This window comes from Carya illinoinensis, chromosome 13 (assembly GCF_018687715.1).
Source record: "Carya illinoinensis cultivar Pawnee chromosome 13, C.illinoinensisPawnee_v1, whole genome shotgun sequence".
In the NCBI taxonomy this organism is placed as follows: Eukaryota; Viridiplantae; Streptophyta; class Magnoliopsida; order Fagales; family Juglandaceae; genus Carya; species Carya illinoinensis.
Window position 1 is genome coordinate 5,254,413 of NC_056764.1, and position 13,067 is coordinate 5,267,479.

At 32.0% G+C, this 13,067-nt stretch overlaps 1 protein-coding gene and 2 pseudogenes across 1 annotated transcript; 2 read left to right on the forward strand and 1 right to left on the reverse strand.

Moving 5' to 3' along the window:
* Positions 1-3,249: 3,249 nt before the first annotated feature.
* Positions 3,250-5,562, reverse strand: LOC122293009 (60S ribosomal protein L32-1). Its single transcript, XM_043101612.1, has 4 exons — positions 5,470-5,562; positions 4,901-4,995; positions 3,658-3,839; positions 3,250-3,556 (listed from the first exon to the last, which is right to left on the reverse strand). The coding sequence occupies exons 2-4, from the start codon at positions 4,988-4,990 to the stop codon at positions 3,427-3,429; spliced, it is 402 nt and encodes a 133-aa protein (XP_042957546.1). The 5' UTR covers positions 4,991-4,995; positions 5,470-5,562; the 3' UTR covers positions 3,250-3,426.
* Positions 5,563-9,271: 3,709 nt separating this feature from the next.
* Positions 9,272-10,163, forward strand: LOC122292217 (annotated as a pseudogene).
* A 448-nt stretch (positions 10,164-10,611) lies between these two features.
* On the forward strand, positions 10,612-11,364 carry LOC122292218 (annotated as a pseudogene).
* Positions 11,365-13,067: the final 1,703 nt, after the last annotated feature.

Consider the following 13,067-nt stretch of genomic DNA (forward strand, 5'->3'; position numbering starts at 1 on the left):
ATGCAAAGAGAAGATTCATCAGCTAGCATCGGAGTAACATACTATATACATGCATGCATACATGCTTCCTTTGTTATTATTCAGATGAGAAGATATATATTAATTGGAGCCCTTGACAAAGACAAGAAACTTTATATGTTGGGATCATTATGGCATGACAATGAACAATATATATAGAAAAATGACTTTCCTATCTTTAACAACATTAGCTAAGAGCTAACACATTAATTTACTCTAATGAGTATCATATTTGTTGACATGTGTCGCATTTTATATTATTTTGATGTCAATCATTTAAAATTTAGCTGTGAATGATAAAATATAAAATGAATTCAGAACATAATTTTAAGTAAGCCTTGATTTATTTGGTTCTTTGCTTCTTCTTTTTCCCACAATTTGGCTCCATCTTGGGTTGGTTTTGGTTTGGCGTTATTCCCACTTATCTACTACTTCATTTTGCATCATATCAAATTGAAACCATTATTTTGAGAAAAAGCACTGACAATTGGAATCATTTCCCCTTGAAGCTTACACAAAACCGACGCCCATAAAGCTATTATCCGATAAAAGATCCACACAAAATAGCAAAAACACGTCCTTTCCCACTTGCACGTACACTATAAGACAACCAAATGCAAAATCAATTAAATAAATAAATATAAAAAAATTATATAAAAGTAAATTTATAAATTAATATGGTTTTATAAGATCTGTTAAATTTATTTTTTAATAAAAATAATTTTACAATTTAACGTATCACATCATATTAAATCAATTTATAATATTTATTATAAATAAATAGAGCGCAAAATTTTGTTAGATTTCTCTAGAAAAAGGAAAAGCCGAAATTGACAAGAGAGTATTGTGTTAGCTCTTAGCTGTAGAACCACTTTAGCACGATTCAGACATATAATGGCTCTGAATTTATCATATCGACAAAAATGTGAATGGTAAGTTGTTAATGGGTCCACAACGACCACTATTATCTATGAGTCGGTCTACACTTTGTTCAGGAATTATTTCATTTCCGAATCTGGTAAAATAAGTATCATTTATATACGTTAATTTATTAATTTATTTTTATAAAATATCTTTGTATCATAAAATCATATAAAATTATTTTTGTTTGCTTTCTTATATATTATAGAGTCAACTATTTAATTATTATGTTTTTTCTGGTGGAACATTTTCTAGTTCTCATAATAGATCGCTGTAACTTTCGCAAAGTTATGATTTCATCGTAGAAAAAATGAAGAAAGTTTACCAGATAAATTTAACTAACAAAGATTTGACAGTACAATATCGTATCTTAGATTTCTTAAACCCTTGCGCTAATTATCCTTCTAGAAAGTATTATATAATAATTATGTTGTTGACTAACCTGATTAAAAAAAACACACTATATTTTTTTATTTTTTATTTCTCTTATTAAATATGTGATATATAAATAATAAGTAGAAGAATTTAATTGATTTAAAAAAAATAAAATTAAAAGAATTTTATTTTTTTTTAAATATAATGTGTAATATATGGAGATGATAAGGAAGAAAAATCGAGAATAATGATGACGGTGATAATGGACGGTGTTTATAAAAACTTCCAACAACTTTCTCTAGAAACCCATAAAATATAATTATATAAAAAAATAAAAAGGGAATAATTTCTGTTTGAAATTTGAGAAGGGTTCGTTTGAATTATTTATAATATTTAGTATATTTATAAATAGTAATGATATAGTTTGAGTTAAAATATTTTATTAAATATTAGAAAAATAAAAAAATAATTAAAAGAAAATATTATTACCAAACGGACCATTAGTTTGTCAAACGGACCCTTAAGTGTTCTATTTAATGCTATCAACTAATAACTGTTATAAGATAGACTATCACGAGAACCTATGTCATAAGATTTGACTCTATAAACTTATTTTTCAAGGCAAACTATACATTTCTCGACAAAAGGACAAAATCTAACCATTTTGTAATAGATTTTTTTTTTTTTTTTAATTTTATATGACCATTGTTTATTATTAATTATGGAATTTATTTTTACCGATAATGCGAAACTGCAAATCACGTCTTCGTATATTGCTAGCTCTCTTGCAAAGATCATTTGACACTATTTTACCGCCACTTTTGTTCATACTCTTGAGTATCATGAGTTATTCTCATAATATTATATTTCTATTTATTATTTTATTATTATTATTATTTTATTTTTATTATTATTTATTACTTTTTCTATTAGTTAATATTTTATTATTTTTTTTAATACTATTCACAACTCTTCTCAATAATTCTCACTACCCAATTGGACAATTAGACAATAGATGTTGAAAGGACACTGCTATCTATAGGCGGTCCTCTTAAGAGTTTTGATCAATTATCTCCTTGCTCGTTTACAATCATTGCGAGCTCAATCCTCTTCTAAAACCAAGAGTCCTCACCCGCAATGGCAACACTGAAATTTTCAACTTTTTACACAATCCTCGGCTAACTGTTCGAACCTAACGTCCTATTTTAGTAAATAGGTACTCTCAAGCTGAACATTGTCAATGTTTTGAAATGCTGGCTGTGATGGTTTTTGGGTATAGACATCAACACTTCTTGCTAAATTGTCAACTCTAAGAATCGGTTTAACTTCATGCTATGAACCCAAGTATTTCTTATATGATTGTTGAGATTAATTATCTTATTGTTGTTAATTGGCTTAATAAACACTCTTTCATTTAGAATTACTCTAATATTTGAAATGATATCTTATATTTCAAGGCCCATTTCCCTTTTAGTATCAATTATGTCTACGACTCCACACAAAGAGGCAATGCGCCAGCCAATTACGGCGCAACGGGACACATGATAAGCTTTTCTTCTCTTCATCAACTCCCTAAACATATGTTTGCTTTGTTAAGTGGATCGAGCAGTTCTTCCGTCTATTCGATACTAATTTCCAAAATTATTGCTTAATCTTCTTGTACTTTCCCTCTATATTTTTCCTTTCCGTTGAGAAACTTGATTCTGAGCCTCTTTCTATCCTTATAACCCCAAGCTTGAGGTACCGTCTCTTTACCATGCCAAAAAAGGGATAAAGTATAAGATCTACCTTTCAAGAATCACTGGCTCACCACCAACCTGCCAGCCTTCTATTCTCCCACAAATTCGCACGTAGAAAAAAACCGGCTGCGATCATTTTCATCTTAACTTTAATTTAAGGAGAAATGATCCCTCCACGAAGTGAACACGATTATCATAACTTAGAAGCAAAAATAAATTGACATAAAAATATATCATCGGAGAAAAGAAATCGGAATTTAAAATTGTCAACTAAACTGACTCAAGCAGGAAACAGTTTTTGATTCGCATCCATTCATCCAAAACAAAATACTCCGCAAATTATAATCCAAAACAATACGAGTCTGCATCAAGCTCACTCATCCTCCTGGCTACGCAACCTGGCCAGTTTGTTCGTAACAACAACATCCAACTGTGCAGCACGCTCAACGATCTCCTTCCTCTTCCGGGTTGAAACGTTGTGTGCTATCTCGGCACAGTAGGTTCTGCAATTACATTAAACAAGCAATGGTCAGGCAAGAAAATCAACACCACCAGAAGGGAATGGAAATTCCAGAAATATGGAAGAAAAAAAACTGTTTCATACCTGTTGTGCATCATAAGAAGTTCCAGTTCTGAGACATTGTGAACAACGAATTTCTTGAATCCATTGGGAAGATAGTGGCGGGTTTTCTTGTCAGAGCCATAACCAACATTGGGCATCAGAGTGCATCCTTTGAACTTTCTCCTGACACGTGAATCAATACCCTTAGGCCTTCGCCAGTTTGTCTGCCACCGATGATTATATCGTTCAAAACATGTTAGCGTCCAAATAATCATCTTAAACAAACAACATAATCACATCAACATTCAGGAGTCATGATACAAGAGCAGGCAAATAATAAGCATTGTTAAACTTCGTTAGATAAACAGCTGCATCATAATATATTGTAAAGTTGACAGCAGGATTTCCCGAGAGAACTTTCTTTTCCTTTTTCTTTTTCTTGTTTTTTCTGATAAGCCTAAGGTTCATTTTATTAATAGACAAGATTTGTAAGGGGGAATCTCTAATTTAAATGGGAAGTGCAGGGTGGAAGGAATATAGAACAAAAAAAATCAAAAGATAAAAGGAAAAAGAAAAATAAACACTATTATAAGCTTTATTGGTTGATGACCAAGAAAACAGACTGATGCGTAGTCTTTAATGTAATAACCACACGCCAGGAACCCTAAGGTTTTCCCTTGAGCTCCTCACAGATGCACCAAGAAACACACAAATAAGCAAGATGATCTGTAAGTAGCAAGCAATCATCACTATTCTTGAAAAGCACAATCAACAAGGAAGGCAGCACCCACCTGACATCAATAAATTAAGAACAGCGACACAAAAACTTGCTGGCAGAGAAATAATCAAACAAGACATGATCCAGGGGCCATAAGCAGGGATTGAAGCCAATAATCATTCAATGGAAACATGTGACAGACATGATCCAGCATCTGATTTGTTTACAGTCCACAAGCCTAACATACAACTTGCAGAAGAGGATGGTTATACATAAAATTCCAACCGACTTTAAGATGCGCGTGGTTGCAAATCCACAAGGCTTGCCTAGAACCCATATGCTTTGTAGATACCAACAGATCCTCATGCAATAATCTAAAACTGGTTTAATGATCACATGATCCTAGAAAATAACTGGAGCATAAGACAGCCAACACAAAATTAAAGATATATCACCAAGGCATATGAACAGCTAAATTAACAGTTCTCGACAGAGCCAGATAAACAAATACTAGGAATGAACAGCATTAAGTAAACAAAATAATCAGATTTAGATGTGCAAACAAACCTTGACAGAAATTTTCCGGTCACTTTGCGGCCGCTTGAACTTCTTGACACGCTTTTTCACAATCTTCTTTGTCAGCAAAGGAACAGCCATTGTTTCTACGACACAAACGCCCACATAAGTACAAATCGAGCATGCATACAAACACAGGTGGATAAAAAGAAAACAAGTACAACTTAAAAAGCACGCCAGTGATTTCAATTTTATCCCAATGGCAAGCCTTTGCAAATGAGAATTTAGTTTGGGGTAATATATTTCCTTCGAAAGAGTTCACATTCTTCGAAGGCTTTAAATATCTCAACGAGATCACTGAGAAAATGAAAGGTTAGAGAAAATCAATTATTCTTTTTTCCTTAAGATAATCATTCCAGGAAACATCCTCCGCGAAGACAAACATATCCTCGAGAAATTCCGATACGACCATTCAGCAACTACTCATATATTATTAACCGAAATATTAAAGATGCAACGATAAAATGAACCAAGCGCCAATTAATAAGTTCAGCTAAAATTATCCCGAAAATATGTAGAATCCGTAACCCTAGCCTAGAGATTGAGAGAAAGAGACTAACAGGTAGTAACTCAGAGCTGCCACCGGTACTGCAAACCCCAATGCGGTGTAGATGAATAACTAGGGTTTTAAACGACGATATATATATTGAAGAGTAGGGATTTGGTGTCCTCCGAACCACCATAAGAAAGTGTGGACAGCTCTGTAGGCATTGTGGCCCAGCCCAAAACATCGGAATGCTAAAAGCCCGAACCCATTTTGTCGGATCCGTGAGTTGGGCTAGAAGACTTATTGGCCCAATTTAAGACTGGGTATTGCACATAACCCATTTAAAAACATTGCAAGATAAAAATGACATTAAGGTTGTTTGGATTGAGAAATATTTTAATCTTATTTTATTATTATAATTTTTTTAATTTATATATAAAATATAATAAATAATTTAATTTTTTTAAATTTCAATTCAATTTTTTCAAATTTTAAAATAATAAAAATAGTAAAAAATAATATTTTAATAATATTTTATTCAACTTTTATCTAAAATCATTTTATCTCATCTCATCTAATTATCCAAATAATTTCTAATTAAGGTTTTGATGGTTTCTATATTGTTAAAGGACTATATAGCCTTCTTTTAGAAAATTTTAAAGAGTAATTATGAGATAATTCTTGAGTCTTGACCCGCAATATTCTCATTCTATCATGATTCATCATATACCGTATTTTAAAATATCAATGCTACATATAGTCTCATTTGGGGACTACAATATAAGTCTAAGTAATTTTATTTTTAAAATTTTTTAAATTTATAAAAATATCTTTTTTAAAATGATTTTTTTTATTTAATAAAAGGTTTGTATATGCAGTCTTAATTAAATAAAGACTACAAATAGTATTTCTCACTTTCAAATAATTTGAATGACATAACATTTTGTAATATGATCCCAACCATTGATTTTATAAAGAAGAGGTCTCTCAAGTGGGATCCAAAAAATCACAACTTCCAAGCAATTGCTCATGGGGAGTCTGTTTTGAGATAAGATAGGAGTATGCATAGCCGCCCATGCTTTAGAGGCCCATCCCATCATTGTGATTTAAAAATAAATCTATGGTTTACAAAAATTGGCATATTACTTTCATTTATCTTCAAAATATGTTAACAACATCGAAATCATTTATTTATTTATTTTTAGGAAGAGGAAGAGGCGTCAAAGTATTTATTGTCTGTTATAATTTTTTATTTTTTATTTATATATATAAAGGCAAATATATTTATATATATATCGGTCACTTTAAATATGACTAGAAAGATTTGAAGTTTTATGAAACAAGCCGCCTCTTGTTGGATTTGGTTCACACATTTATCGGATTGTCTCTGGCTAAAAACAAGATAGCAGACAAACACAAAAATGTGATCACATCTTGAAAAGACTTGCGTGTACGTGGCACAATCCCTTTCTCAGTGGACCACCTCCTTAAACTTCTCAACAGTAACAGTAACTTTTAGTTACAATAAATCTAAAACTAAAACCAAATTTATTAGATACGGTAGACGCATCAAATATTTATTTTATTATATTTTTTTATAACATGATCTCTATTATCTCCATCTACATCTTTAAACTACTGTCTCTTTTTATAACAATTTTGAATCAATGCACATCAGAGTATAAAAATAAAATAAAAAAATTAAAGTAGAGTCAATGCACACTATAGTAAAAATAGCATTAAGTGTGTTTAATTAGACGTTTATGGTTAGCATTAAATAATTATTGAAAATATGATTTTTTAAACCAATAATTTAATTATAATATGATTACTAGTTAACATATAATAGGTAGAATGGTAAAATATGATAAAATAAAATAAAATAATAATTAAAAATAAATAAATATTTTTTTAATTATTAATTACTTATTACTATATAATGAATAGAGGGATAATCCAATGTGAGAATTTAATATGAATAGTCAAGGTCAAATTCATCTTATATTATTTTATTGTTATATAAAGAAAAAATAACTATTCCAATATGAGAACTTATGTGAATGGAATAGTCAAAAATTAAATTCATCTCATATTCATCAAAAGTGTAATTTAACTTTGACTAATCCATTGATGATGCTCTAAGAGAAGTCCGAACGGAATATGCAAATTAAAAAAAAAATGCTTCATTTAGCTATTACAGATGAAAAGTTGGCTGCAATGAATTATGCAAAGTCATACTGACTGACTTTTAGTTACAGTATTTTTAAAAGTAAAGTCAAATTTGATGTAAATTGTTCAAGGAACAAATGTTTAGTTTATTGTTTTTTGGTAACACTCTCTCTCTTCTTGACATTTTCTAAAAATATTGCCGGCTTTTACTACAGCAATCAATGTCAGCAAGAGCTATTAGCATTATATTGAATTTATTCTTCCACATTTATATTGATTTTTATGAGTCTAATTAGACGTTTGTGGTTATTAACATTAAATGATCATTAAAAATATGATTTTTTAACTAATAATTTAATTAGACTATGATTACTACTTAACATATAATCAGTAGAATGGTAGAATATGATAAAAATAAAAATATTAAAAAATATATTAAATTAATATTATTTTATTATTATATAAAAAATAAATAGATAATCTAATATGAGAATTTAATGTAAATAGAATAGCCAAAATCAAATTTATCTCATATTAGCTAAAACTATGATTTAGCTTTGGCTATTCAGGGAAATACAAGATTACAAGATAAAAGTATAAGATTACAGTCTCAAAAGAATAGAAAATGCATAAATTTCTCTTTTAAATCTGGAAACTCTCTCAATCAGTGCAATCTTTGATTACAGTAGTGCTAGCTTGATCTTCATCGTTCGACAGGAGATTCTTTCTTCATGTCTGCCGTGATTGCAGCATGGTGGTTAACAGGTGATACATAATGCTAGTCATGATTTGGTTCAATTTATACTCAACCATTAAAATAGACCCCAAGAGTCAACACAATAAAATAGTTCGAGGCACAATTGCTCATGTTGAGTACTGTGGAGTCTGGTCCACACCGCTCGAGCGGAGGCATTGGCCACTCGAGCGAAGTCAGGCAGAGTCGAACGCTCGATGTCAGCTCGACAGTGAGCTCGAGCAGGAGGAGTTCGCTCGAGCGGAGGCATTGGCTGCTCGAGCGAAATTAGGCAGAGTCGAACGCTCGACGTCAGCTCGACAGTGAGCTCGAGCGGGATGCGGAAGGGAAGTTCGCTCGACGTGCGCTCGACACGCCGCTCGAGCGAACATGCGATTTAGGGATTCCGCCGTTTGAACTATATATATGATTTTTTGCCTCTTAAGTCTATATAGAGCAAATACGAAAACACTGTGGATGAACAGTCTTGTGACCCATCTTGTAGTGTGATTCCTCAATAATAAAATCTTCTGCAGCTCCCGTGGACGTAGGCAATTTGCCGAACCACGTACATCTTGTGTCGTGTGTGATTGCGTGTGTAATTGTTTTTCTTTCTCATTCGGTGTTATTTCAATTCATTGTCATCGTTTTTCACAACAGCTCAATATAGGCGCACATAAGCTTAACATCGAGTATTTTTTAAATGTGTTTCTCCTTTTAAAATCTGAATAAAATACTTTTTAAATATGTTTTGTATTGGAATTTATGAAAATGGATGCAATGAGTTTAAAGGTTGTTTAAATATAAATTTTAAGGAAATTTTTTGTTTGGTTTTTGTATTTTTAACTTTTCACTAAAATTTAGTTATATGATTGGATATTGAAAAGTTAAATAATATTTTAAAATCTAAATGCTGTTTGGTTTGAAATTAAATTTTTTTAAAAAAAAAATATTAAGAAACCAAACGTTCAGTATGAGTGGGCTTCTTTGTGTGGAGTCTGAGTTCTGTTTACTGGGTTCTGTTTGTGCTGCATGGGATGATTTGATTGCTGTCTTGCCATGACATGAGTTGGGAATTAGCTAGCTCGAATCTCTGGCCCAAGTGCATAAAATGTGGAGTCATTCTGTCATTATTGCACGAGGGTAGTATTATTTCTACATGCATGATCTACGGTTTGGCTAAAAAACATTCGCAGTCTAATTCCCAACTTAATGCACAGGTACTTTTTTATGCCAACTGAGGTGATAGCTGTGACTGCTTTTATAAGGACTTGTCCTACCGACGGTCCAAGCTCATGACAGAAGGTTGCAACCAGCTATGCATAGAAGGCCTTCTCGGTCTCAAACAGCTATTCTGTGCAGAGGACTCTATGCTATAGCCATTGGTGTTGGCGGAGTTAAGGCCTCCTTGCCTGCACGCGGGCCGATGATCAGCTCGACAACAGCGATCAGCAGCTCATCTCTGTCTTCTTCAACTGTTTTTTCCCTCTGCACAGGTGGCCTCATAGCTGCCACCGTAATGATATGGATTGAAGAGAACCTTGGTTGGAATTGGACTTTTATTGTATCAGTTAATAGTCTTGAGTTTAGCCCATTCCATTTTCGCAATTGATTGCCCAATTTTTAGGTACAAATGCCCGGTGGAAGTCCATTAACTTGGATTTTTAAGGTATGGCAGACGCTTGAAGTTTAGCCACAATTAGCTTCATGACCTACTTAATTTATTTGGTTGTGTTTGTGTTTGTGTCAAGGTTTTTGCTTCGACAGCTCGTAATTGGAAAATGTAACCAAGAAGAGAAAATCAGTCAGAAAGCTGTGTTGCAAGTAGATCCAAGAAATTGAAGATCCCATGACAAGTTAAAGTAGTTTCAACTTTTCTCCTATCCTTAATTTAGGCGATTAACTTGCCCAAAAAAAGGTAAAAAATATAGGTGATTAGTGCTGTGGAACACTGCCAGCTTGTTATTTGACAATATCGGGATTCATCACCCACTCCTGTCGATAATCATACACTACACACATAGTGTTGCCTGTCTAGAGTTTCACAAAAAGACACGAAAAGATGTTCATTTGCCTTGAATAATTCCCAAGTCCTGCAGCAGGCTCCATGGTAGAGGGATCTAAAAAGATTAAAACAGAGTTTGACGTTGGGGAAAGAGAACGAAAATGAAAGAAAGAAGAGATTTTTTTAGTTTATGAAGCTACCAAAGTTTGATAAATGGGAAACATGGATGTCATTGTTTATGATGCTGTTTTCAATATGTGCAAGTTCTATATTCATGTCTGCTTAGTTGACAAATATAAGACAGTTGACACGATCCTGGACAAAACATTCTGCTTCCTATCTTTACAGCCACAATTATGATTAACTGTTGCCTAGTTCAACTCCAAACATTCTCTGTGAAACAAGAGAACATCATGAATAGAACAATCCACAACTTCAAAATCCCAACACAATCATTATCAATATTTACCCTGTTGATCATGCTATCTTCCATATCCCCCATACGAGCATTTCGTACGTATTTTTGGCAACAAACTCTTGGGGAAGACCAACAACATATTCAAACTACTGCGGAGAATAGGAATGGGTCTAGCACTGGCATCAGGGTCCATGGCTGTGGCAGCCGCAGTTGAAGCCAAGGGACGCGAGGCTGCTGAGAATAATGTCACATTGTTTGTCTTTTGGCTCGGATGCCAGTAGCTTCTGCTAGGAGTTGCCGACATGCTTACTCTTGGGGGAATGCTCGAGTTTTTCTACTCGGAAGCACCAGATAGCATGAGAAGTATGTCTAGTGCATTATCATGGTGGTCCACCGTCCACCTCCATGCGGTACTTCATTAGCTCTGTGCTGGTGACCATAACCAACTCTGTTAGTGGGAATTTTGGTGGGCCATAGCTAAGGAGGAAATTATATTAATCATACCCAGTTGGATCTATTTTACACAATCCTTTGCATTCTTAATTTCCTTAATATTTTGAACTACATCAACCGGGCCAAGTGGTATTAGGTACTTCAAAGTTGTAGCTTCCTCAGTAGTTTCTTTCTTCTTTTTTTTTTTTCATTCTCCATCTTGAATAATGTGACACATTAATTGAATCAATTAAATAATAATAATTTAAAATATATATCAAATATATATGATCGAGAATGACAAAATTTAAGATTAAAAAAAAAAAATAGAATAGTTCTAAGAAGATAGGATGAATCCCTCGTTAACCTGCATTATCATCGCCATAGATACAGCTCTAATTGGTTAAACAAACCAGCAAAATGCAAGTTAGCATAACAAGTCGACATAGAGTTGTGTGCCCGTCAAAGATTGAATTAGAGGTTGCAAAAGAAGAAATTTGAAGTCTAGAAAGTAGAAACGGCTCATTGTCATTAAAGTGTTCTCCTTTTCCCATTTGCGGTCCTATTCCTGTAAAATTGATGAATTTGAGTTTGAATATAATGCGCTTGGATTCACACCTCACCCAACCACTTTTGTCTTATCATTTTATTGTCACCAAGCACGATGTGCCCCTCAATTATTATATGTTGCTCCCCCAATAGCGCAAAATATGGGGACTTAGATATTATACTGTCTATAAATAGTTATTTTTAGATAATTTTTTTTGTATAATGTGATTGATTATATTACTTCTTTTAATATATAATTAATCATATTAATAAAATACATAAAAAAATAAATAAAAATGAGTACATATAAAATTTTTGTAAACTAAGAATCACCCAAAATCATGTGGCTTAAGAGAAATCAAGGACAAACAACTTAACAAAACATGAACGATCCGGATTTAAGTTCTTCAGGAATTGTCTGTGAAATCATTATTTCTATAAAACGATGTTATTTTTATAAAAACGAATCTAAAAGATTACACGTACATTATTTTCTAATGAACAATTGAGACGAATGGTCACAAATTGAAAAATTTATATATATGTTTTAGAAAATATTTTGTCCGTTGTATGGACTCGAGAAACGAAATCAAAGGGTTTTGTTAAATCCTAGATCTTGAAGTCTGGGAAACGTGTGTTCAAAGAATAATTTTACTTAATTTTAATTCACCACTTGCTTTGATTCGGCTGAACTTCTGCAATAAATTATATTAGATACTTAAAAAAAAACAAAAACAGATTTCCTTCCCATTAGCTATAGAGAATTTATTTTGAAACGTGAAGGGTGAAGCATGAAAGCAAGTAAAAATCACATGTGGTTCGTATAAAATAAAGAGCCAAAATTCCCAGTGGATTGATTATTCCACTCTCCACTAAAATGCAATCTTAAGCCCACCTTTTCAGCTGGGGGGAATCCCAGTCATTGACTCAGTTCCTTACAAAATTAATTAAAAACAATAATGTATAAAGAAAAATGTTCTGGATACTGATTATTATTATTAAATTAACGTGACTTAATGATATTTATATTATAAAGTTATTTTTATTATAAAGATTATATTACGTAAGCTATATCATTTTGTAAATTTATTTTAATAAAATATCTTTTGTGATTATAGTATTTCCCATATATAAATATTTTTGTAAGAATTATTATATTTTCATATCAATGTATAGGGAATATCATTTACATTACTTAAATGATAGTATTTAATTTATAATATTTAAAATTTATTTTCTAAATTAAATTATATATCACATAAGTATTTTACTAGGTGTATATTACACATGAGAATATATATTTTTTCTATATATTAAATAAAAAAATATTTTTAAATCGTAGTATATTTGACATAAATAATAAAT